Source organism: Rhinoderma darwinii, chromosome 5 (assembly GCF_050947455.1).
Source record: "Rhinoderma darwinii isolate aRhiDar2 chromosome 5, aRhiDar2.hap1, whole genome shotgun sequence".
NCBI classification, from domain to species: Eukaryota; Metazoa; Chordata; class Amphibia; order Anura; family Rhinodermatidae; genus Rhinoderma; species Rhinoderma darwinii.
Window position 1 is genome coordinate 198,374,381 of NC_134691.1, and position 27,185 is coordinate 198,401,565.

The 27,185-nt window shown below is 44.4% G+C and overlaps 1 protein-coding gene across 2 annotated transcripts in view; it reads right to left on the reverse strand.

The window, feature by feature from the left end:
* Positions 1–253: 253 nt before the first annotated feature.
* The window catches only part of FRRS1L (ferric chelate reductase 1 like), a 33,529-nt gene continuing 6,597 nt past the window's right edge, over positions 254–27,185 (reverse strand). For both annotated transcript variants that reach the window (XM_075826845.1, XM_075826843.1), the window contains exons 3-6: positions 17,190–17,274; positions 16,233–16,371; positions 15,815–16,061; positions 254–5,342 (exon numbers count right to left, since the gene is read on the reverse strand). In XM_075826845.1, the coding sequence (XP_075682960.1) occupies positions 5,170–5,342; positions 15,815–16,061; positions 16,233–16,371; positions 17,190–17,274 (644 nt within the window). In that variant the 3' untranslated portion in view covers positions 254–5,169. The remainder of the gene's footprint in view (positions 5,343–15,814; positions 16,062–16,232; positions 16,372–17,189; positions 17,275–27,185) is intronic.

The following is a 27,185-nucleotide window of genomic DNA, read 5'->3' on the forward strand; positions in this document are numbered from 1 at the left end:
CATGTTACATTTTAATAACGCTATCTTTTATCGAATTTTTTTTTATTTTATGCAGTTTAAATTGCCAGAAAAATTCTGTGTGTGAAGGAACCTTTAAGCTGCGTATTCACAGCAAATTCCAAAGGTTAAAAAATAAAAAAAGCCTTTACTTACCCCTAGTGGTGTTGCCATAGCAACGGGTTTCTGCTTTTCCGCCTGCTCTGTGTCCAGGTTGCCCCCTGTGACGACATTTCATCACATGTGACCCCTGCAGCCAATCACAGGCTGCAGCGTTCACATGTGATAAAATATGTCATAACAGGGGGCAACCTGGACACAGAGTAGCCGGAAGAACAGGGACGCATTGCTATGGCAACGCTAAGAATGGTAAGAATAGGCCTTTTTCTATTTTTCTAGAAGCTGGTTTCCGCAGAGTAAAATCTGTCTGAATATACGAACACCATTTGGTTTGAATATACGGCCGGATTTCCCTGCGTGTTCTGGGTCGTACAAGCTGCGGACTTTTATTGGGTGAACATACCCTCAGGGTAGATTCACATGTGGCAGATTTTGTTGCAGACATTTCAGTTCCATTCATCTGAATGGGGTTGTTTCTGCAGTAGTGCATGGATTTCTGCAAGTTCTATTTAAATGAATGGAACTGATTTTCAGTCACAGAAATTTCTGCAATAAATCGGCTGCATGTGAACTAAGGGTATGTTCACGCACAAAAACGTCTCAAAATACGGAGCTGTTTTCAGAAGAAAACAGCTTCTGATTTTCAGACGTTTTTTGTGCCACTCGCGACTTTTTTTACGCCCATTTTTGGAGCTTTTTTCAATAGAGTCTACGGAAAACGGCTCAAAAAACGTCCCAAGAAGTGTCCTGCACTTGTTTTTCGCATAAAAAAATGCCGCGAAAAATGCTCCATCGGAACAGAACGCAGTTTTCCCATTGAAATCAATGGGCAGATGTTTGGAGGCGTTCTGCTTCCGATTTTTTGGGCGTTTACGGCCGTGTGAATATACCCTTAGGCCACATTCACATGGCAGTATTCTGGTCAGTATATGTAAGCCAAAACCAGGAGTGGGTCCAAAATACAGAAAGAGGTGCAAATCTTTCCATTATACTTTTTGTCTGTGCACATTCACCTCCGGGTTTTGGCTTCCAAATACTGATCCAAAACACTGCCATGTGAAAGTGGTCTAATGGCAAGGGTATGTTCACACGACAGCGTCCATTACGGCTGAAATTACGGAGCGGTTTTCAGGAGAAAACAGCTCCTGAATTTCAGACGTAATTGCTCGTACTCGCGTTTTTTGCGGCGGCAATTAATTGGAGCTGTTTTTCAATGGAGCCAATGAAAAACGGCTCCAATTACGTCTCAAGAAGTGACATGCACTTCTTTGACGCAAGTGTCTTTTTACGCGCCGTCTTTTGACAGCGACGCGTAAAAAAAATGCCCGTGTGCACAGAACATCGTAACCCCATTGATTTCAATGGGCAGATGTTTGCCGGCGGTTTGGAGCCGTATTTTCGGACGTAATTCGAGGCGTAAAACGCCCGAATTACGTCCGTAAATAGGGTGTGTGAACATACCCTAAGGCTACACGGTGCGACACTAACCTGGTCGCTATGCGGCCAACAACAGCACCGGCACTATGTTCAGCGCGGCTGTCAAATAGCCTGTTAATGACTGTGTGTTGTTGCGGGTAAAACGTCCCTTTACCTGCAAAAATGTGCGGACATTAATTATTAGACTATTTATGGCCGCACAATTTTGCTTATTTGCTTATAATACGTAAGGCTTCTTCCCACACAGCAGTATTCTGGTGAGTATTTTGCATCAGTATATGGAAGCCAAAACCAGGAGCGGATCCAAAACATGGAAGAGGTACAAATCTTTCCATTATACTTTTTCTGTTTATTGTCCACTCCAGGTTTTGGCTTCTAAATACTGACCAAAATACTGCCGTGTGAGAGTGGCCATTAGTCTGGCAGCAGGGGGGCTGTTGTGCTGCTCCATCTGCACATGCTTAATTGGTCACCGCGCAGTACTGTAGAGACCCACCAGAGAGAGGTTTCTGGGAAGTGGCAAGTAGGCTTACATAGAGTGATCAAAATGTGTACTAAGAACCACATGCTAAGTTTTTGAAAAAATTGCTAAACAGATATAGATGACTGCAAAACTTGGCTGTGAGGACCATGTCTTCCTCTTTTTAAAACAAACACGATAGGGGAATTTTTTCAAAACTGGTGCAGAGGAAAAGGGTCATTTTTGCCCATAGCAGCCAATCAAATTTTACCTTTAATTTTGCAGAGGTCCTTCAGAAAATGAAAGGCGAAACTTGGTTGGTTTCAATGGGTAACTACGATACTCTTCCTTTACACCAGCTTTGCTCTCCTTATTGGCAGTTGGCCAACACCTTTTTCCTCTTTATTCATGGCTACTTGTGGGTGTGGTCACAAAATGTTGCAGACATCACTAAAGCTGGGTTCCCACCTGTGTCTTTTGTTTCTGATGTTCTGCTCCGTCAGAGCAGCAGAACAACAAAAATACCGGAAGCGCCGATTCCGCTGTACGACAGACACCATTGCCGCCCGACGGAACCCATTGACTTTAATGGGTTTGGATCGGGTTTCCGTCAGGTTGTCCGTGGTTTTAATCGTAAACAATAGCAAAGCATGCTGCGCTATTGTTTCCGGTATTTTCGGCCGGATCTGTGACAGAGGCCCCTAACGGAGCCTTCAAGGCAGATGTGAACAGGTCCTAAGGGTGCGCTCCCACGTTATCGCACAATTTTGCTTGAAGCACTGTGGTATTACTGGCAAAATCATGCGGCCATTGGATGCCGCATGTGGTCGTGGTTCACATCTTTATGAGGGTAACATACTGGTATAATCATCCGCATGTTGCCACCGCAGAGTGGGAATGCACCCCTATGAGGGTAACGTACTGATCTAATCATATATTTAGTGGGGTAAAATTTTTACTACAAATTAATGGAAGATTGTTTCATGAGGGCTATGACCTTTTGTTGAGTAAACACTTTTACAGAACCAGCTGGCTTTTGGTATATGAGAAATCAAAAATACTGTCAGAAAAATAATCTATAATGGCTTCTAAAAAAAACATGTAAATTAAGGCTGGGTTCACACACCCTATTTACGGACGTAATTTGGGTGTTTTAACCTCGAATTACGTCCGAAAATACGGCTACAAAGCGCCAGCAAACATCTGCCCATTCATTTGAATGGGTTTTACGAAGTTCTGTGCCGACGGTCATTTTTTTTACGCGCCGCTGTCAAAAGACGGCGCGTAAAAAAGACGCCCGCGTCAAAGAAGTGCATGTCACTTCTTTGGACGCAATTGGAGCAGTTTTCCATTGACTCCATAGAAAAACAGCTCCATTTACGTCCGTAATGGACGCTGCGGAAAACACCTGCACATGCCATTACGTCTGAAATTCAGGAGCTGTTTTCGCCTGAAAACAGCTCCGTAATTTCAGCCGTAACGGACATGCACGTGTGAACATACCCTAACAGTTAATAGTTCATCATATCTAAAACAAATGAGATAAGATCTTGTGTGGTCCATATGATGGATTTTATGTTGGGCAACCTGTTACTATAAGGCCTTATTCACACAAGCGTATTTCATGTCAGTGTTACGCAGGTTAAAACAACGGACGTCACACGGACCTATGCAATTCAATGGGGCCATTCAGACATTGTGTTTTTCACGCAGCGTGTGTTCGCTGCGTGAAACTCACAGCATGTCCTATACTTGTGCGTTTTTTGCGCATCACGCACCCATTGAATTCAATGGGTGCGTAAAAATCACGGACAGCACATGGACGCACATCCGTGTGTCATGCGTTTTTCACGCAACAGTTGCTAAAGAAATGATGAGAAAAAAAAATCACCTCCTTCAGTTTATTTTGCTGACGTGTGACATACGGATGACATCCGCGCGTAAAAAAACGCAGACACGCACTCTACAAGAATGTCACGTGGAACTGCAACGCAAGAAAAACGCTCAAAAAAGGGTCAGTTCACACATTGCGTAAATACTGCAGATTTTTCACAACGGAATTTGTTACAGAAAATCCGAAGCAAATACAGTAGCAGCAAAGTGGATGAGATAAAACAAATCTTATCCACACGGAGCATAAATACTGAGCTGGAAAACGGCTCAGAAATTGAGCTGCGGTGCCGAATTGTATTCCGCAGCATGTCAATTGTATTTGTGTAAACGCTGCATATTTGTTGCGGGTTTTCCCCATTGAATTCAATGGGGAAGTAAAACAAATAGCAGATGTTGTATTTTTTTGCGGTGGCTTCGTATCGATTCCGCTGCAAAAAAAGCAGCTCAGAAAAATAAAATGTTATACTTACCCAGTAGTCTGTGTTTCTTTCTCCAGGCCAGCCTCCTGGGATGACGTTTCATCCCATGTGACCGCTGCTGCCAATCACAGGCTGTAGCTGCGGTCACATCGGATGAAACGTCATCCCAAAAGGCCGGCCTGGATGACGTCAGGGAGCCGGCCTCCTGGGATGACGATTCATCCCATGTGACCGCCGCTTCAACCAATCACAGGCTGCAGCGGTCTCCTGGGATGAAACGTCATCCCAGGAGGCCGGCCTGCTAACAGGCTGGCTAAGTGCTGCAGTTTTCCGCAGTGGACATTCCAAGCGAAAAACTGAACAATAGTTTGGTGCGGTTTTTGGCCCGGAATTCCCTGCAGCGGATACGCCGAGTGCTTCTGCACAGCGTATCCGACCTGTGCAAACTCAGCCTAATAGTTAGAGTATTATGGTTTGGAAGCCTGAATGATAGAGATATGCAGTTTTAAAACATCGACTTGTAAAAGCTTTAAAAGCTGCCATAAGGAAACTATAAATGTAAGAGACCCTGTATATGATAGATACCTCAAATTTTACATAACTTTTTACACATATTAACAATTGATATTGTAGTTAATCTTGGCACATGACTAATGACTATGTAACCACCACATTAGTTTTACCAATACCTTTTGTAACTGTAAAATATTAAGTCACTGCTGGATTAACATATAACGTATTGCCTGTTGTTCCAGCAGAAAATGACATAAAATGTCAAGCACAAGACGGAGAACAAATTGTCCACATATTCTCTGTCTGATTCAAAGGTTAACAAATGCAGCCTTACGGGGTTCCCATTAGCAGATAGAAGGTCAATGCAACAATCAGAAGAAGGCAAAAAGGAGAAGAAAAGGTCTGGTAGGCTGCTGACGGCATGAAAATATCTTCATATCGGTAAATGCTGACTACATTCTCTGATACCGGAGGGGAGTCAATATCATGCCGTGTTATTGAACCTGGAAAATTATAGGAAAAATATTTTTAGATGTAAGGACCACAGACCGCATCATAATCACTCATGCATCTTTACTGAAGAAACACTGGAAGTTCAGGGACCTCTCCCATACAATATCTTATAAGCATTTTTGTAGTATCATGTTCTACAAGAATATTTCAAACAGTAAAGTGATTATACATTATGGACAATTCAACGAGTTTGACAGTGTCAATACAGAAAATTAAAGTAGTCATAAATTCCATATATTAAAGGGTTATTCTGCAAGATATGCCATAAATGTCTGATAGATGCGGCTCCCAGCTCAGGGACATGCACCTGCCTCCAGAATTGGGGTTACCAGACCCCCGTCCTGCCTGCTCAGCTATTTTGGTAACTCCTATAGAACAGAATAAAGAGCCTCACAACTAATTCTCTTCCTGGATGCGGCTACCTTGCTGCTACCTCGACAGGCAGGATGCGGGTTGGGTGACCACCATTCTAGAGGTAGGTGCTGGTTCCACACCCACATCTATCAGACATTTATGGCTTATCCCGCAGATATGCAATAAATGTCTAAAATGGGAGCAGGGGCAGATTAAGGGTATTATAGGCCCGGGATGTTTGGAAACTCTGGGCCTCCTTCAGCACAAAATTTGAACCGCTTATATAAACCAAGGCTTGGGCACTCGTTTCTGCAGACAGCCAAGGCTAGACCCTCCTAAATCTGTGCACTCAGCAACACCCCTAAACACACACAAATTTGCGAACAAATATAGATAAACTTACCATTTTTGCAGTATTCTCTGAGGGTCTTCTGGTTAATGAATTGTACTCCTTGATGCTATTGCAGTCACTTCCCCTTACCTTTCTGTGGATCTCCCTTTATTCACTTCACCTGCTTGTACCCTCATAGTCACTCGCCATGTACTAGACCTTTCCGTCCTTGGTTTCTCTCCCATTTAACACATTTAAAGGGGTTATCCCATAAAAAAAAATTTTTTTTATCCCCTATCAACAGGGTAGGTGATAAATGTATGATCACTGCGGGTCCAAACAGCTTGTCAATGTGTCCACAGGATAGGTGATAAATGTATGATCGCTGTGGCCTGACTGCTGAGACCCTAAGCAATCATGAGAACGAGGGTCCCGTGAACCCTGCTTGAATGGAGCGGTAGTCACGTGTGCATACGGATCCATTCATTCTTTATGGGACCCACGGAGATAGCTGAGTACTGTACTTGGCTATTTCCAACAGTCCTATAGAGCAGTGATCCCTAAAAGTTGTCCAGTTGCCCCGAATGTCCGCTGTGGAAAACTTATGATCATTTAGCCGGCCTGCTAGCAGGCTGGCCTCCTGGGATGACATGTCTGTGATTGGCTGCAGCGGCAGTCACATGGGATGTAACGTCATCCTAGGAGGCCGGCCCTCTGACGTCATTCAGGTCGGCCTCCTGGGATGTTTCATCCCATGTGACCGCCATACGTCCCAACCGTTCCGGATTCAGCGGGACAGTTCCACATTCCGGGCGGCCGCTGTCAACTGTATCTGCGTCCTCAGGACACAGATACAGTTGAACCCAATTCTGAAGCAGCTTCAAAATTCGTTCAGAGAGGAGGAGCAGAGGGAGCTCCTCCGCTCACCGAAGACTCCCAGGCACAGCACTACTTTAAGCGCTGTGCTCGGGGAAGCCCATGACGTCACTGTCCATATATGGACAGTAAAGTCAGTGGCTACTCCTTGAGCGGAATCCCCATTACCGATTATCTGGCCGGGGATTCTGCTCCTAGAGGAAACCCCTGAGGTCACTCTCCATATATGGACATTGACGTCAGGGGCTCCTCCTGGAGCGGAATCCCCTGCAAGAGTCAGCAACGGGGATTCCGCTAAAGGAGTAGCCACGGACGTCACTGTTCATATATGGACAGTGAAATCAGGGCTTTCCTTTAGGAGCGGAATCCCCGGCCTATGCACTGGCTGGGGATTCTGCTCCTAGAGGAAGTCTCTACAGGGGGGTGGCACTATCTTCAAGGGGGTGTGGCACTATCAAAATAGACACTGGCACCATATAGGGGCACTATCTACATATGCACTGTCTACAAGGGCACTGGCACTTTATATGTGGGCACTGACACTAGGGGCAGCTTTGGGGGCATTAAAATATATAAGGGCAGCTAGGGGGCATTATAATGTATGGGGCATTAAGCTGTATGGGGGCATTATACTGTATGCGGGCATCTGTGTTGGCTTTATACTCTATGGGTGCATCTATGTGGGCATTATACTGTGTGGGAGACACTATGGGAGCATGATACTCTGTGCGCTGAACCGGGTTTGGATGGGATTAGAAGCGTGGATTGAAAGAAAAAAAAAAATTGACGCCACACGCGCCGTATCGGTTGTCCCTCTTTGTGATACTTGAAAGTTGGAAGGAATGGTGACCGCCGCTGCAGCAGTCACATGGGTTGAAACATCATCCCAGGGGGCCGGCTTGGAGGAAGAACACTAATTGGTATGGGCACCTTGCCTGTGTCTCTTACTCTCTCTGCTCCCTCCTCCTGCTCATCCCTATCCAAAAACTTCAATGGGCAGGTTGTGTATTGACACACCTCCACTTCCCGTAGTCCATCTTCTCTACTCTGTAACTAGGGACGGATTCTGCATGACAAAAGGGGGTGGACAGCAGATTACATAACGGGAGAAACCTAGTGGCAGTAACTTCACACAGAATTTGCATGGATTAAACTAAATTTTAACAGTAAATAAATTATAAAGTTGATCTATATCAGGTAAGTTAGTGGCCATTAAAGCCAACATGACCCACAGTTATGTCATGGTGTCCGCGTGGGCACAGGAGCGAACACCTTGTAGCCCAGCTTTGACTGACAGCCGGGTTCCCGCTGCAACGGCCGGGAGATAACTCACGGCCATTTAACCCCTTAAGGACACGGCCAATTTTGGCCTTGAGGACAGAGCAATTTTTTTAGACTTCCCTCTTTGCATCCCGACGCTCATAACTCTTATTTTTTCTACGACGTAGTTGTATGAGACTTTGTTTTTTGCGGGACGAGTTGTACTTAATGTATTAGTACAAAAAATGGTACCTACATAATCGTTTCATTTCTATACATTTTTATTTTGGCGAAAATGCAGAAAAAATAAAGCAGTTCTGCTGCAGTTTTAATTTTTTTATTTTTTACACCATACACCGACCATAAATAATGGTATACATTTGTTGTACAGGTTGTTACGGTCGTGGCGATACCAAATATGTCTATATTATTTCATGTTTTGGGACTTATATTTTAAAAAGTTTATTATAAAAAATTTGTGTTTGTGTATTTTTTTTACTTTTTAATTATTCATCATTAATTTTTTTTTACATTCATTTAACTTTTTTTTTTTAATCCCTTAAAGGGATTTATCATTTTTATTTTTATTTTGTAACTGCAATGTACTGGCATAGATCTTTATGCCAGTACATTAGCCTGTGTACTGATTGTACACAGGAAGTTGTTAGGGCATACCTCAGTATGCCCCAACAACAGGAAATATGTTCAGACAGCCCTGGGGTCCTTCAATGGACCCTGGGCTGACTGGCCATATGAGTTGTGGGCTTTGATCGCGTCACAGTTATTTTCTGTGACGCGATCAAAGCGCAGTCCCCTCTCCTTGAACGCCGTGATCAGCTTTGATCACGGCATTCAAGGGGTTAACGGCGGAGAGAAGATGTTTCTCTCCTCTCCGCTGTCAGAGCGGGGCCGTGGCTGTATATTACAGCCGTTGCCCCGCTCTTGATCGCGCGCAGGGACGGCTGTCACACAGGACGAGAAAACAAAATATAAAATGTAATAAATAGTTCCTATGTACCCCAAAATGGTACTAATGAAAACTAAATAGTCTCCCACAAAAAAAAGCCCCACATATGGCTACATCGACGGAAAAGTGTAAAAAAAAATTATGGCTCTTGGAATGCAGAGATGCAAGAACAAATTATTTGAAGAAATAAGTGTTTTTATTCTGCAAACGTGGTAAAACATAAAAAAATACATATTTGCAATCGCCGAAATCGTAGAATAAATGTAATATGTTATTTACACCGCGTGGTGAACAATGTTAGTTTAAAACGCAAAAAACAATGGCGGAATTGCTGTTTTTTCCATTCCCCTCAGAAACAGTTAATATGTACCCCAAAATTGTGCTATTAAAAAATACAACTTATCCCGAAAAGTACAAGCATTCATTTGGCTTTGCCGACAGAAATATGTAAATGCTATGCAAAAAAATTCCTGCACACCTTTACACCAAAATAGGCTTGGTAATTAAGGGGTTAAACAGTTGCCTAAAGAGGACATGTCTGTCTTAGAAAATCACTGTATTCCCCATGAAATAACAAATCTGGAGTATCTATTCTTAGAACTCTACGTTGTACCGTTCACCTGTTATTCCTCCTAGAAATTTTATTAATAAATTGAAAACTAGGTGTTGTGTTGCCAGTTGTGGGTTTGTCCTTACACAGGCTGACACTGTCCAATCAGCGCTGACAGAGAGACTGTAGGGACACGCCCCTTTGACAAGGGGAATGGTAACACCCAGTTGTCAATTTATTCATAAATTACCAACCGACCGTGGAGCCGGGGGCATTCAGCGTCGATCTCTCGGTCATGCAACTTGCATGACCGAGACAACAGGTATCATTACAATGCCCTTCCTCTTCTATATATAGCGCTGTCAGAAGTTTTCAGGCCTCAAAACTGCTGCCAGTTTTCCTTTAACTCCTTGCTTTATTTGTACAGGCATGTATGTCCAAATATACCTGCGAGTACGGTTGACCTGTCGCTTCCATGCTTGAAAGGCGCTGATTGACAGGGCAAGTCATTCTGCCCTGTCAATCAGCGCATTTGAACGACGCGTCGTTCAGCTCCAGCAGACCTGATCAGAAGAGAGCAGATCTGCATTGCCACTAGATGGCGTGGGAACGGGATCAGGGTGAGTATGTAATTGTTTGTTTTTTTTCTACTAAAACTGAGTGGCATTATCTACAGGGGGGCTCTATATGTGGGGCACTATATACAGGGGGGTCTATATGTAGGGATGTGGGGCATGATCTACAGGGGGTCTATATGTGGGGAACTATATACATGGGGAGCTATATGTGGGACACTATATACAGGGAAGGGCTATATGTAGAGCACTATCTATAGGGGGAGCTATTTGTAGGGCACTATCTATAGGAGTGGCCTATATGTGGGACACTATATACAGGGGTGGGTTACCTGTGGGGCACTATCTACAGGGGGGCTATATGTGGGACACTATATACAGGGGGAGCTATATGTGAGGTACTCTCTACAGAGGTGGGTTATATGTGGAGCACTATAGGGGGAGCTATTTGTAGGGCACTATCTACAGGGGTGGGTTATACGTGGGACACTATATAGAGGGGTGGGTTACCTGTGGGGCACTATCTACAGGGGGGCTATATGTGAGGCACTATCTACAGAGGTGGGCAATAAGTGGAGCACTACCTATAGGGGAAGCTATATGTAGGGCAACACGGTGGCTCAGTGGTTAGCACTATTGCCTTGCAGCTCTGGAGTACATATGTGGGCACTATCTACAGAGAGCTGTATGTGGGGCACTATCTACAGGGGCTTCTATGTAGGGCACTATCTAAAGAGGCTCTATGGGGGGTCATTATCTATAGGGGGCTATGGGGGCACTATCTACAGGGGGCACAATGTGTGAGTGTGACAGTGTATGGTACTATTATAATCAGGGACACAGTGTATGGAGCTATTATAGTTGGAGGTGCAGTGTATGGCGCTTTATGATATTTAGAGGTGTTGAGAATTTTAACTTCGTTTATAGGTACAGAAATGTTTTAAAATTAAGAAGCTGAAGACATTGAGCGAAAAACTGCAGAAATGGGTCGTGGCCGGGAGAAATCCATCATAGAGATCTGGACTGGAGGGAGAAGAAAAGAACTAGAAAATAACTAGAATCTGAGACGTCACCGGTGAGTCACTTAATGTAAATGTTTATTCTGCCTCTAATTAGTACTGTAGTACAGTACTGTACTGTATGATCTGCAGCGAGATGATGGGTGGTATGATTTTTTTTTTTGTCAAACAGCATTTCCCAGCATATACTTACTATTGTTTGGGCCATGCTGGGAGCTGTAGTTTTACGCCGTACAAACCTATACGGCAGGGGTTGCACGAAATTAAGCTGTATTTCTTCTGGTGTTGTATATATGTACCGAGGTTTGTTCTGGTGCTGTATATATGTACTGAGCTTGGCTCTCGTGACGTATATATGTACGGAGCTTGGTTCTGGTACTGTATACATGTCAAGGCTTGGTTCTAATGCTGTATTTATGTACTGAGCATGGTTGTTGTACACTATATATGTATTAGCTTGGTTCTGGAGCTGTAATTATATAGGATATATTTATAATAACAAAATTGCAGGTCACATGGAATTGTTCTTAATTCGTTGTATATTTCATGGAAACCTGTCTGGTAGTTTTAACCCCTTGAACCGCCACCATTCGGTAATACATGACCTGACAATATTTCCAAATGTATGTTTTTCAGATGCAGAATCTTTAAAGTTAACTTTTATAATGGCGCACACTATATTCTAATTACTCATTAAAGGGCCATGGGGCGGTGCCACTATCCTGAAGAGTGACATAGTCCTGCCTCGAAACCTACCTTTCCATGTTTGATTGACATCCCACTGGCTGATACAACTTTCTCGGATGAGCCATTGCCTTGTACTACTTGGGGGGCTGTGTGGCACTATACACAAGGGGGAGCTGTGTGGCACTATACGCAAGGGGGGGCTGTGTGGCACTATACACTAGGGGAGCTGTGTGGCACTATACACTAGGGGGAGGGCTGTGGCTCTATCTACAGGGGGCTGTGTGTGGCGCAATCTACAGGGGGCTGTGTGTGGCACTATACAGTAGGAGCTGTATAGCACTATAAACAGTGGGGGCTTTATGGCAAGATCTACAGGGGGCTGTATGGCACTATCTACAAGGACGAGGTGGAGGCACTATCTACAAGTGGGTGTGACACTGTCTATAGGTGGGGCTGTGTAGCACTGTCTACAGGGGTGGCTGTATGGCACAATCTACAGGGGGCACTATCTATAAGGGGGGGCTACGTGTGACACCTGGGGGGCCCCAATCAAGAGTTTGCTATGGGGCCCAGTCTTTCCTAGTTACTGTCCCCACAACCAGTTCTCTGCATAGTTATCCTCTGTTCACTACAAAGAAGTCAATATAAGTAGCTTTCCACCCAGCTTGTCAGGGAAGGAGCAGTGCCTCTGCAGTAGCATAGCAGTATAGCTGAGGAGCAAGGGCGTAACTAGGATTCATAGGGCTAGTTTTAGTATATCGTTTGCAGACAAAATTACAGGGGGTAGATAGTAGTGTCATAAATCAGAGAACCCACAGAAAACAGAAGGGCACTTGTTTTTCCCTATCAAAATGAATGTTTTTTTTGTTGTTTTTTTTAAATCAGACTGGGCTCCCTCAGCCCCTGGGTCCCATAGCAGCTGCGACTTTAGTTACGTCCAAGCTGAGGAGACTCCTTTTTCCAGTAGCGGACACAGACATCTGAGGGCCCCTTGCTCTTCAATATCTCAGCATATACAGTATATTAGATTAGCAACACAAGATAATGAGAAAACATCTAAAAGGCCATTAATGTCTGGCTGTATGTGTACGTACAGTATATTTGCCTGGATGTTTGTCCAATGTATCTTGTGAGCTTGTTTTATGCGTACGTATGAGCACGTCCATGTATGTGGTGAGCTTTGAGCAATCGGCTGTTCTCCTCCACTAACAGAGGCACTCTGAGCATGGAGAGTCACCCGATACACAGAGCCACCCCTGTCCGGCACATAGAGTGCATCCATCACTTCAGTTAAATAAAACAGCAGCTGATTTCTGCTGACAGAGAAGGTATGTGGGTCGGCCTGGGGTGGCTCTCTGTGTCAAGCAGCTGCCACAGATGTTGGAAGCCATAGTAATAATGTGTTGCTTTTCCAGCACTATGTGCTGGACTGCCCAGGCGGGTGTTTGCCTTTGTGTGAGTGTAACTAGGCATGCCCCGCTAGCTAAACCCCTTGTATCTATCATCTAGGCTTCTTTCTGTTACTTTATCTATGCACGGAGCTTGGATCTGTTACTGTAGCTATACTATAAGATTGGTTCGGTTATCATATCAATGCTTTAGGCTTAGTTATGTTAGCAGATCTATGCTTTGAGCTTGGATCCTTATTCCTGCTCTAAGCTTGGTTCTAATACCAGCAGTGCTCAGTGGTTAGCATTGTTAGCTTGCAGCACAGAGGTCTTGTGTGCAAATATGACCAAGGACAAAATCTGCATGGAGTTTGTATGTTCTCCCCAGGTTAGCCTGGGTTTGCTCCGGGTACTTTAGTTTCCTCACACACTCTAAAAACATAGTGATAGGTTAATTGGCTTCCTATGAAATTGGCCGTTATATGCATCTGCCTGAGATAGGGAAATTAGATTGTGAGGGACAGGGACTGATGTGAATAGTGACACTGTCTTTACAGCGCTGCAGACTATATTGGCACTGTTTAAGTAACAGAAAAATAAATAATACCATATCTTTGCAGTTACTCCCAGTATGGATTGCATATTTATGTACTAACCTGGTTTCTTATATCATATCTATTCAATAAGCTTGGTTCAGATACCGTATCTTTTTGCAAAGCTTTCTTCTGGTACTGTATCTATACACTAAACCTATGTTTTTAGGGGGTGCACAAATGGTTTGAAGTTCTGCTGCGATGTGCCACACAATGTCCCCTCACTTTAACTGCACACCCTGACAAATGGGCTGCACACACCTCTGGATACAAATGTCATATTCTGACACTGGGGGTTGGCAAGTTCCCCTTGCCCCAGGATATCAGTAACATCAGTATCAGCTTTATAGCTCTATGGCGGATAGTACCCTTAATCCATCACTGGTATCATACAGGTTGCAAAGGATTAGAAAACCATGGGTGCTTTCTTCCAATAACAGTGCCACACCTGTCCACAGGTTGTGTGTGGTATTGAGGTCAGTCCCATTAACTTTATTATGGGGGCTAATGCCTTCCTCTGTATCAACACGGTAGGATTATAAGTTGGACTTAATGGAGCTTTGTCTTTTTTCAACCTTGTAACTGTGTTTTACTAATCTAAGGCCCCATTCTAATCACAAAGGCACTACGTTTATCTTGTACGTCGGGAAAGCACCCAATGTACAAGATAAACGTGTCCATAGGGCTCCATTATCCCGACGGAGACCAAAAGTGTCCTTTTGGCCTCCATTCGAGCTGGTATACATCGGTTTTTGAAGGATGGAGCAGCATAGTAGACTACGCTATTCCATCCCGAGGGATTCCGTAGAAAAACGTACACCGGACATTATAAATTTTTTAACATGGGAGCCTATGGGTGACGGATGCCACTGTATGGCATCCGCCACAGGTATACGTTAAACCTCGGGGAGCTCCCGACATCACTGTCCATATAGGGATAGTGAAGTCAGGAGCTTCCACAGTGTTGGAGTCCCTGAGCATAGCGCTATTAGATGGCTCTGTCCCAGGACTCCAGCCCCCTGAAAACTGAAGTCATGAAGAGTGTTGGAGTCCCTGAGCAGATCATCAACTGATGCTCTGCTTGCCGAATCCAATCCAATAGGGAAGTACTGAAGTCGCTGTCCATAAATGCACAGTGACGTCAGTAGTTTTGCCAGGGCCAGTCCCCAGGCAACGTATCCCACTGTATGCCATAAAGTGGGATACATTTGGGCCTTTTGTTGGAGGGTCTTCCCTATGTATACCTCCGACGGAAGCCCCTAACGTGATGTGAATAGGGCCTTAGTCTGAACAGTTATCTTCTAAAGACACCATTATCTTTATATCATTTTTTAATTATAGCTCTAGACAAAGTTTAAAATACATCATTGTGGTGTTTACATTAAAACCATGATGTAGATGTAGCACAGACCAGTGTAAGTTTATTGTTACTTGAAAAGGTAAACCAGTTTTAATCACTTGGTGGCAGTGGACTTTACACATAAAAATCTTACAACCTTACATACGTACGCCTCAATTTTCTCCTTCTACCAGTCTGGTACCCATGCAGAAACTTGGTTTAACATTGGTGCGTCATGACCTGTTAATAGTAATCATCACTTGACCATGGTAGCCAATGGCCGCCGCCTGACATGTAGTCACGTGACAAACTATTTGCTGTTGAGGTCACAGACTGTAGGAACAGTAAGGCAAGTATATGGAGAAGTTTGCACCACATTGGTGGCATATATATTAGACACTGAATTCTGGCACATGCTAGATCTGTATATAGTAAATATGGAACTTGTAATATGATGGAACAAAAATATCATACATAATAAATATATGTTACACTTGGGTTAAAAAACAATGAGTTTCCCCACCTTGAATTGCGGGGCCCCAGGCAAACAGATAATACCAGCTTAAGTGCAAATCCACTATTGTCTCATCTCTAGGAACATATACAGGACGTTTGAAACGACAAGTTACACGGTTGTTTTCAAATATGCCTTCCTCATCTCTGGCTGGATTCCTCTGGATCTCCTTAGCCCACTGGCCAACATTATAAAAGTGTTGTATGCGTACCCTTCCGTTATCATCATGTACACAGGCCATGACATCATCCCCTCCCTACAATAGAAACCTTTCATTAGCATCAGTATAAACTTAATATACATAATTAAATAGTATTATGATTTCAGCAACTAAAACTTATTTCATTGGATGAAAAGTTATGCAATTTTCCAATATAATATCTATTTATTCTTCACCGTTTTTTTAGTAAGGTGTTTCATTATTTACCATTTTTTTGTCAGAAGAAAACCCAACCGCTACCCATCCATCAGTGTCAGCACTAAGCTCAAACTCAACATCCGCCCCAATACGACGGTAGCTTAGAAAGTAATCACAGTTCTCAGCATTACATCCAGGTTTGCCATACCTAAAAGTAAACCAATACAAGTTCTAGTTAAGCGATTCACTCCAAACAGTGGCAAGTAGTTAGCTAAAGGGGGTTTTCCCCGTCTCATAATATGGAACATCACAAAGATATGGCATCACTATCTGAATAGTGGAGGTCCGACTTCTAAGACACCTAATCATCCGGAGAATGAGAGGCACAGCGCTAGTTTAGTGCTGTTTCCCCATAACGTTTTTTTTCTGCGCATCGGTGCACCCGGCCACCGGCTGTGCAGGGAACTGCAGCACGACCCCATTAAATAGTGCGATGCTGAGGTTCCCTGCACAGCAGGGGAACGGGAACATCACTGTGCAGCAAAAAAATAGTGAAGGGGCCACAGAACTAAACTAGCCAGAGGTCAGATTCCCACCGGTCAGAAAGTGATGGCATATAATACATATGGATCCTTAATAGGCATGTATTTTCCATGAAGGGACGAGTCGTCCCACTGATCATTTGTATATATGAACCTAGTTAGAAAAACTACATTCTCTCTAGTATGGAGTAAATTACAGTATCTTTGCAATAGGTTCACAACTAAACAGATTACATTGAGAGTCTATATACAGTAATTAAATGTTTGCATCAGACTGGCAGATGTGGTGGATGAACTGTAAAGGATAACTATGTTTTACATATAATTAATTTGAAATAAATCTTACACTTGGAACATAAAAGGAATAAAAATGCGTTAGTATTACTGCATCAAGATCTAACTAGGCCTCAAGATACGAATAAACCAAGAAATCTGTACAACATTGAGATTGTCGAAATGTACAGTAGAATATACGCATACTGACCTAAAGCATCCTTTAGTTTTTCCACAGTCATCTACACGTATCCTTGCAAAAGGATCAACTGGAGGGGCAGTGGGAAAAGGATACCCTGAAAAATATACACAATGGCGTTAACCCATTACCGCAGCAGCCAGTTTTGACCATCCTGACAGAGCCTCATTTTTGAGGACGTTAGAGGGCTTATAAATTTAGCAGACATTTTTCACATTTGCAAGATTATATACTAGCATTCCATATAAAATTACCCAATTTTAAAAACTGCACCCCTCAAAGCATTCAAAACAGAATTTGGTGAGTTTGTTAACCCTTTCACATGAATTAAAGCAAAGTGGTGGTGAAACGTAAACATTTCACTATTTTTTTGCAGATATTTAATTTTTATTTTTTTTCTGTAACATAAAAGCTGTAAACAAAGAAAGGGAAATTAAAATGTATTACCCTGATAAAGTTTTTAGAAATATCCCATATGTGGCTATAGTGTGCTACTTGTCTCAAACACAGTCTTCAGAAATGAAGGAGCAGCTTGTGGATTTTGGGGCCTCCTTAGGCCTCATGCCCACTTCCGTTTTTTCCTTCAGGGTACTAGCCGTTCTTTTGACGGCTAGCACCCTGACCCATTCATTTCAATGGGGCCATGCACACTTCAGTTTTTTTTGACGGTCCTGTTCTGTTCCAACAAAAGTAAAGCATGCCCTTACCCGTGACCGTGGGGCCCATACAAGTCAATGGGTCCATCAAAAAAAAACTGAAGGCACACGGAAGGCATCCGTGTGCCGTCCGTGTGTGACGGAGCTGTAGCCTAGCAACGGCCGGGCGGGCAGAAGTACACGGAGAGAGAGATATTGCACTGCACTAAATCGGCAGCCCCTTCTCTCTATCCAGCACAGAGAGAGAAGAGGCTGGCGATCAGTGCTGGATAGAGAGAAGTGGCAGCCCTTTCAGGCAGAGTTTCTGCAGCGGAACGCAGCGAAAGAAAGAAAAAGAAGTTCATACATACCCCGGCCGTTGTCTTGGTGACGCGTCCCTCTTTTGACATCCAGTTAGACCTCCCTGGATGACGCGGCAGTCCATGTGACCGCTGCAGCCAATCACATGGGATGAAACGTTATCCCAGGGGGCCGGATTGGAGGAAGCAGGGAGTTCTGGGTAAGTATAAACTTTTTTTCTGAGTTTGTAGCGGAAGTCGCTGCACCTCACTATTTGTTGCGGGTTTTTGAAGGAAACATTAGAAATCTATATTGTGAGCGCTGCGCATGGTACTCAATGTCCAGGGTGCTGAAAGAGTTACTGCCGATCATTGCAGCCCCTTCTCTCTATCGAGCACTGATCAGCAGCCTCTTCGCTCTATCCAGCACTGATCGTAACTCTTTCAGCACCGTGGACAGTGACTACCGCTGGACAGTGAGTACCATGCGCAGCACTCACAATATAGATTTCTAATGTTTCAGGACCCTGTCGCTGTCCATGCTGTGTACCGCTATTCACAATGAAACACTGTGCCCGCACTGATATCGGGTGCATAGTGTGAATGGGAATTAGTTTCCTCTCGGAAATGGAGACACGGAAGTGTACACGAAGTACACACGGGAACCACACTGATCCGTGAAAAATGGCCGTGAAAACGGTGATGGAAGTGTACATGAGGCCTTATGGTTAGGTTGTTTTCCAGGCACCATGTCCAGTTTGCAAGGGCATAAACAAAAATTTTCAAAAACATAAACACCCCAAAGAAGAAATCATTTTCGAAAATTACAGCCTTCAAGCTTTTTGACCCCACATGTGTTTCATAGATGTATGACAATACCCGATCTGTTGTTGTAAACTGCTGTTTAGTCACATGGCAGGGCATAGAAGGGAAGGATCGCTATTTGGTTTTTTTGAGGGCAGATTTTTCTGGATTGGATTCTGGGCACCATGTCACATTTGCAGAGGCCCTGAGGTACCAGCACAGTGAAAGCCCTCTAGAAGTTAAACCATTTTGGAAACTACACAACCAAAGGAATTCATCTAGTGGTGTAGTGAGCATTTTGATACTACAGGTGTTCTAGAGAATTTATTTTAATAGGGCCGTGAAACGGAAATTTTTTTTTTTCAAGATGCGGTTTTAGTTAAAGATTTTTATTTTTCACAAGAAACATTGGAGGGGGGAATAAAAAAAAAACCAAAAAAACACCACCCAGAATTTGTTATAATTTCTTCCAAGTATGGAAATACCCCATGTGTGTTTGTAAACTGCTGTTTAGGGCAGATACACACGAACGTTGCGTTTTTGCGCACGCAAACAACGCTGCGTTTTGCGCGCGCAAAAACCATTTGACAGCTGCGTGTGTCATCCGTGTCTGATGCGCGGCTGCATGATTTTCGTGCAGCCGCCATCATAGAGATGAGGCTAGTCGACGCCCGTCACTGTCCAAGGTGCTGAAAGAGCTAACTCTTTCAGCACCCTCGACAGTGAATGACTAACACAATATCGAAAAACCTGTTGAAAAAAAATAAACAGTTCGTACTTACCGAGAACTTCCCGGCCGTTGCCTTGGTGACGCGTCCTTGGTGACGCGCCCTTGGTGACGCGCCGCTCTTGACATCTGGCCCCACCTCCCTGGATGACGCGGCAGTCCATGTGACGGCTGCAGCCTGTGCTTGGCCTGTGATTGGCTGCAGCTGTCACTTGGACTGAATTGTCATCCCGGGAGGTCAGACTGGAGGAAGACGCCAGGAGTTATCGGTAAGTCAGAACTTTGTTTTTTTTTCTACAGGTTCATGTTTATTGGGATCGGAAGTCACTGTCCATGGTGCTGAAACAGTTTAACTCTTTCAGCACCATGGACAGTGACTATCTCCTGACGTCGCGTACCGATAATTTTTTTGCCGGGTTCGGCCAAAACGAGTTCGGCCGAACCCGGTGAAGTTCGGTTCACTTGTCCGGCTTCGCTCATCGCAAAGACACTCCGTTTGGATGTTCGGAAACAGAAAAGCACGTGGTGCTTTTCTGTTTACATTCATCCTTTTGACAGCTGGTGCGCTGTTTCAGTCGGTTCGCACGGAAGTGCTTCCGTGCAACCTGCGTGGTTTTCACGCACCCATTGACTTCAATGGGTGCGTGATGCGCGAAATACGCAGAGTTATTGAACCTGTCGCGCTTTTTGCGCAGCAGACAAACGCTGCGCAAAAAGCACGGACTGTCTGTACTGCCCCATAGACTTGTATTGGTCCATGCGTGCCGCGTGAAAACCACGCGGCCCGCACGGACCGAATACACGCTCGTGTGAATCCCCCCTTAGACACACGGCAGGACTCAAAAGGGATAAGCTCCATTTGGCTTTTGGAGCGCAGATTTTGCATGATTGGTTTCTGGGCACCGAAGTCCCTGAGGTACCAGTGCAGTGCAAATCCAAGGCTGGGTGATATGGCTTAAAAATAAATTCTTAATTTCTTTCAAACTCATGGCTGATCCTTGATTTTAATCTTAATGTGCATTCTGCATTTATGTAAAAGCATGGAGTTCAATAAAGCAACGTACACATTCTGTGGGTCTATGCTGGGATTTGTAGTACAGTGCTATAAGGGTATTCTGGGATTTGTAGTGCAGTGCTGTGTAGGCCCTGTTCAGTATTTTTTGTCACGTTTTTGTCGCGGAAACCGCAGCAAAAACAACGGCCAAAATTGACTCAATGGGAGGTAGAGGCGTTTATTTTACTGCGAGCAAAAAAAACAAAAAAAAAACTGTCATGGTAAAAAGCAACATGCCCTATCTTTAGGCGTTTTCCGCCTCAAAAACCTCATTGAAATCAATGGGAGACGGAAATAGACGCGTTTTTCGGCAAAAACGCTTGCGGTTATGCCATCTTTCTGTTGAAGAGAGCTTTTTTTTAAAAAAAAAAAAAGCCTAAAAAACGCGTGTGGTGCAAGACCACTTCAAAAAACCGGAGCTGATTTTTCCAGGCAGAATTTTCTGCCTGCAAAAAACTCAGTGTGAACATGTGCTGTAAGAGTATGCTGGGATATGTAGTACAGTGCTGTAAGAGTATGCTGGGATATGTAGTGCAGTGCTGTAAGGGTATGCTGGGATATGTAGTGCAGTGCTGTAAGAGTATGCTGGGATATGTAGTGCAGTGCTGTAAGAGTATGCTGGGATATGTAGTGCAGTGCTGTAAGAGTATATTGGGATATGTAGTGCAGTGCTGTAAGAGTATAATGGGATTTGTAGTGCAGTGCTTTAAGAGTATAATAGGATTTGTAGTGCAGTGCTGTATGCTGGGATTTGTAGTGCAGTGCTGTAAGAGTATGCTGGGATATGTAGTGCAGTATGCTGGGATTTGTAGTGCAGTGCTGTAAGAGTATAATAGGATTTGTAGTGCAGTGCTGTATGCTGGGATTTGTAGTGCAGTGCTGTAAGAGTATAATGGGATTTGTAGTACAGTGCTGTATGCTGGGATTTGTAGTGCAGAGCTGTAAGGATATGCTGGGATTTGTAGTGCAGAGCTGTAAGTATATGCTGGGATTCGTAGTGCAGAGCTGTAAGGATATGCTGGGATTTGTAGTGCAGTGCTGTAAGGATATGCTGGGATTTGTAGTACAGTGCTGTGGGGGTATGCCCGGATTTATTAGTACAATGATGTAAGGGTATGCTGGGATTTATTGTACAGTGCTGTAAGGGTATGCTGGGATCTGTAGTGCAGTGATGTAAGGGTATGCTGGTATCTGTAGTGCAGTGATGTAAGGGTATGCTGGTATCTGTAGTGCAGTGATGTAAGGGTATGCTGGTATCTGTAGTGCAGTCCTGTTAGTGTATATTGGGATTTGGAGTACAGTGCTGTATGCTGGGATTTGTAGTGCAGAGCTGTAAGGGTATGCTGGGATTTGTAGTGCAGTGCTGTAAGAGTATACTGGGATTTGTAGTACGACAGGTCCTATACTTGAGCATTTTGTAAAAAAATAAAAATAAATAAAGAATCACACGTACGCACTTCCGTGTGCCGCGCGTGATTCGCACTACAGTTGATGAGATAAAACTACCTCCTTCATTTAGGTTTCTAAACATTAAAACCACGTGTCATAACGAGGCCTTACGCGCAAAAAAACACGCAGTCACGCACCAAACACTGATGCCACACGGAACTGCAACGCGCGCAAAACGCACACGTTCGTGTGAATTTCGCCTAAGGCCTACTTCACGAGCGTATTTCACGTCCGTGTTACGCGCGTGAAAATAACGCACGTCACATGGACCTATGCAAGTCAATGGGGACATTCAGTGTTTTTCACGCAGCGTGTCTGCTGCGTGAAACTCACTGCATGTCCTATACTTGTGCGTTTTTTGCGTATCACGCAACCATTGAAGTCAATGGGTGCGTGAAAATCCACGGACAGCACACGGACGCACATCCGTGTGCGGTCCGTGATTCACGCAACAGTTGCTAAAGAAATGATGAGAAAACTAAAACCACATACTTCAGTTTATTTTACGGAAGTAAAAAACGCATGACATACGCGCGTAAAAACCGCTGACAAGCACCATACACTGATGTCACACGGAACTGCAACGCAGGAAAAACGCTGCGTTTTTTACGCGCGTAAAACGGACACGTTCATGTGAATAAGGCCTAAGGGTATGCTGGGATTTGTAGTGCAGTGCGGTAAGAGTATAATGGGATTTGTAGTGCAGTGCGGTAAGAGTATAATGGGATTTGTAGTACAGTGCATAAGAGTATGCTGGGATTTGTAGTACAGTGCTGTAAGAGTATAATGGGATTTGTAGTACAGTGCATAAGAGTATGCTGGGATTTGTAGTACAGTGCTGTAAGAGTATGCTGGGATGTCTACTGCAGTGATGTAAGGGTATGCTGGGATTTGTGGTGCAGTGCGGTAAGAGTATGTTGGGATTTGTAGTGCTGTAAGAGTATGCTGGGATTTGTAGTACAGTGCGGTAAGAGTATGCTTGGATTGGTAGTTCAGTGCTGTAAGAGTATGCTGGGATTTCTACTGCAGTGATGTCAGGGTATGCTGGGATTTGTAGTGCAGTGCGGTAAGAGTATGTTGGGATTTGTAGTGCGGTAAGAGTATGCTGGGATTTGTAGTACAGTGCTGTAAGCGTATGCTGGGATTTGTAGTACAGTGCTGTAAGAGCATGCTGGGATTTGTAGTACAGTGCGGTAAGAGTATGCTGGGATCTGTAGTCACGGTGGCAGTAGTGCTCAGGTGAACAGACACTGTAGGGAGGAAGAAAGCTTTTTTTAAACATAAGCAGGCTATAAAAAAAAAAAAAACCCTGTACAAACTGCATCTGAAAAACCTTGCGCGGTTTTTCATTTGAGTAAACATTGCATTTTTTTTTTTTTTTTAAGGTGTTTCAACATAATACACCTGTATAAAAAATTGGAAACTATATGCCCAGCACAACAAAACTGACAGGGAAACGAGAAGAACCGCGCAGAACTCAACGAATGAATGAATTGCCTGATAGACTGTAAAAACGCCTAAAGAAAACACTAAGGATAAGGCCACACGGAGCGGCCCTGACATGGTCGCAACGCGGCTAACAAACGGTCTGTCAAACAGCTTGTTCGCGCCGTAAAAACAGTCCCTTTATCTGCAAAATCGTGCGGCCATGAATTAATACACCCTTTATTGGTGCACGATTTTGCAAATTACAACAACTTACCCCCTATTCATTCTCTATGGAATCGCTGGAAAAAGCCGAACACTGCACTCGGCTATCTCCGGCGCTCCCATAGAGAATGAATGAAGTGTCAGTGCGCATGCGCATGTAACCAGAATAACCCTTAATGAGGTATTTGACAGCAGATCCTACATAGTGCCAGTGCGGCTTGTTGGCCGCGTTGCGACGGTGTCAGGTCCGCTCCGCGTGGCCATAGGCTGGAAGTACATAGGGCATTCTGATCGCATTTTTGCCACGTTGGTATTGCAGTTTTGTATCAATTTCATGTGCTTCTTGAACTGAGAAACACGCATTGTAAAAACCACAAGCGTTGTACCGCAAATCGCTGCGGTTTTGTGATGCAACTATTGCAGGTGAAGCACATGGTTTCAATGAACTTCATACAATGCATTCGAAAAGTTTTCAGACCCTTTAAATTTTTTCACATTTTGTTATGTTCAGGCCTTGTGCTTAATATAAAAAAACAAAAAAACACGTTTTCCCCATCATTCTGCACGCAATCCCCCAGAATGACAAAGTGAAGACAGAATGATAGTAATCTTCACTAATTTATTGAAAAGGAAAAACTAAAATATTGCATTGACATAAGTATTCAGACCCTTTACTCAATACTTAGTTGAAGCCCCTTTGGCAGTGATAACAGCCTCCAGTCTTTCTGGGTATGATTCCACAAGGTTTGCACCCCTGGATTTGGGTATTTTCTGCCATTCTTCTCTGCAGATCCTCTCAAGCTCTGTCAGATTGGATGGGGGCAGCCACTGTCAGATCTCGAAAGAGATGTTCGATTGGACACTGCACCACTCAAAGGACATTCACAGAGTTGTCCCTAAGCCACTCCTGTGTTGTCTTGGCTGTGTGCTTCGGGTCATCATCTTGTTGGAATGTGAACCTTCGGCCCAGTCTGAGGTCCAGAGCGCTCTGGATCAGTTTCTCATTAAGAATATCTCTGTACTTTGCTCCATTCATCTTTCCCTCAACCCTGACCAGTCTGCCTGTTCCAGCCACTGAAAAACACCCCCACAGCATGATGCTGCCACCACCATGCTTCACTGTAAGGGGGGATTCAGACGAGCGCGATTTGCGCGCGTGCAGGCCGCGTATTTTCTGCGCATCACGCACAGCACTATAGAAGTCAATGAGGCAGTTCAAACAGTGCGTGATTCTTGCGCAGCGTTTGTTCGCTGCGTACTATACGCGACCGGTTCAAAAACTCTGCGTATTTCACGCATCACGCACCCATTGAAGTCAATGGGTGCGTGAAAATCACGCGCACCACACGGAAGCACTTCCATGGGACGAGCGTGATTCGCGCAACAGCAGTGAAAAGGATGAATGAAAACCGAAAAGCACCACGTGCTTTTCTGTTTCCGAACATCCAAACGGAGTGTCTTTGCGATGAGCGAAGCCGGACAAGCGTACCGAACTTCACCGGGTTCGGCCAAACTCGTTTTGGCCGATCCCGGCAAAAAAATTATCGGTACGCGACGTCAGGAGATAGTCACTGTCCATGGTGCTGAAAGAGTTAAACTGTTTCAGCACCATGGACAGTGACTTGCGATCCCAAAATACATTAACCTGTAAAAAAAAACCGAAGTTCTAACTTACCGATTACTCCTGTCTCCTTCCTGCAGTCCGACCTCCCGGGATGACACTTCAGTTCAAGTGACAGCTCCAGCCAATCACAGGCCAAGCACAGGCTGCAGCCAATCACAGGCTGCAGCGGTCACTTGGACTGCTGCGTCATCCAGGGAGGTGGGGCCCGATGTCAAGAGAGGCGCGTCACCAAGGACGCGTCACCAAGGACGCGTCACCAAGGCAACGGCCGGGAAGTTCTCGGTAAGTAGGAACTTTATCTTTTTTTGTTACAGGTTTTTCGCTGTTGTGTTCGGCATTCACTGTCGAGGGTGCTGAAAGATTTAGCTCTTTCAGCACCTTGGACAGTGACGGGCGTCGACAAGCCTCATCTCTATGATGCCGGCTGCGCGAAAATCACGCAGCCGCGCATCAGACACGCATGACACACGCAGCTGTCAAATGGTTTTTGCGCTCGCAAAACGCTGCGTTGTTTGCGCGCGCAAAAACGCAACGTTCGTGTGAATCTCCCCTAAGGATGGTATTGGGCAGACGCTTAGAATTTAGGCCAAAAAGTTCAATCTTGGTTTCATCAGACCACAGAATCTAATTTCTCAGTCTGAGAGTCCTTTAGGTGCTTTTTTTTGCAAACTCCAGGCAAGCTTTAATGTGACTTTTAGGCCGGATTCACACGAGCGTTGCGAACCTCGGGACATAAAAAAAACTTTTTCATGTCCGAGGTGCATCTGTGCTGTACGCTTTCGGGACGCGTTATCACGCACCCCCCATAGACTAGTCTATGGAGGGATGCTTGAAGTGCAAAAAAAATAGGACATGTCCGATTTTGTCACGGACCCCTCACACGGTCTGTTGAAATAACAGCAGTGAACGGCCCCCTTGAATTACACAGGTCCGTGAGACGGCCGTTGTTTTAATGGCCGTCACACGGACATATACGTTCGTGTGAATAAGGCCTTACTGAGGAGAGGCTTCTTTCCCGCTCTGCCATAAAGCCCAGATTGGTGGAGTGCTGCAGTGATGGTTGACCTTCTGGAAGTTTCTCCCATCTGAACTCAGGATCTTTGGAGCTCAGCCAGCGTGACCAGTTGTTCTTACCAAGCCCCTTCTCCCCCGATTACTTAGTTTGGTGGAGCGGCCAGCTCTAGGAAGAGTCCTGGTTGTTCGATACTTCTTCCATTTAAGAATTATGGAGGCCACTGTGCTCTTGGGAACTTTCAGTGCAGCAGAATTTTTTTTTGTACCCTTCTCCAGATCTGTGCCTCCACACAATCCTGTCTCTGAGCTGTACAGGCATGTCTTTCCTCCTCATGGCTTGGTTTTTGCTCTGATATGCATTGTCAGCTGTGAGACCTTATATAGACAGGGGTGTGTCTTTCCAAATCATGTCCAATCAAATGAGTTTACCACAGGTGGACTCCAATCAAGCTGTAGAAACATTTCAAAGATCTAGAGAAATGGGCGGCCCCCAGAGCTAAATTTCCAAGTGTCATAGCAAAGTGTCTGAATACTTAAGTCCATGCGAAAATTGAGCTTTTCATTTTTAATAAATTTGCAAAAATTTCTGAAATTCTGTTTTCACTTGGGGTATTGAGTGCAGAATGTTGGAAAAAAAACGTTTCTTTTATTTTAACACAAGGCCTCAACATAACAAAATATGAAAAAAGTGAAAGGGTCGAATATGGTATTGATCCCGCCGAAAAAAATGGAAACCTTACGAAAAGGAGACA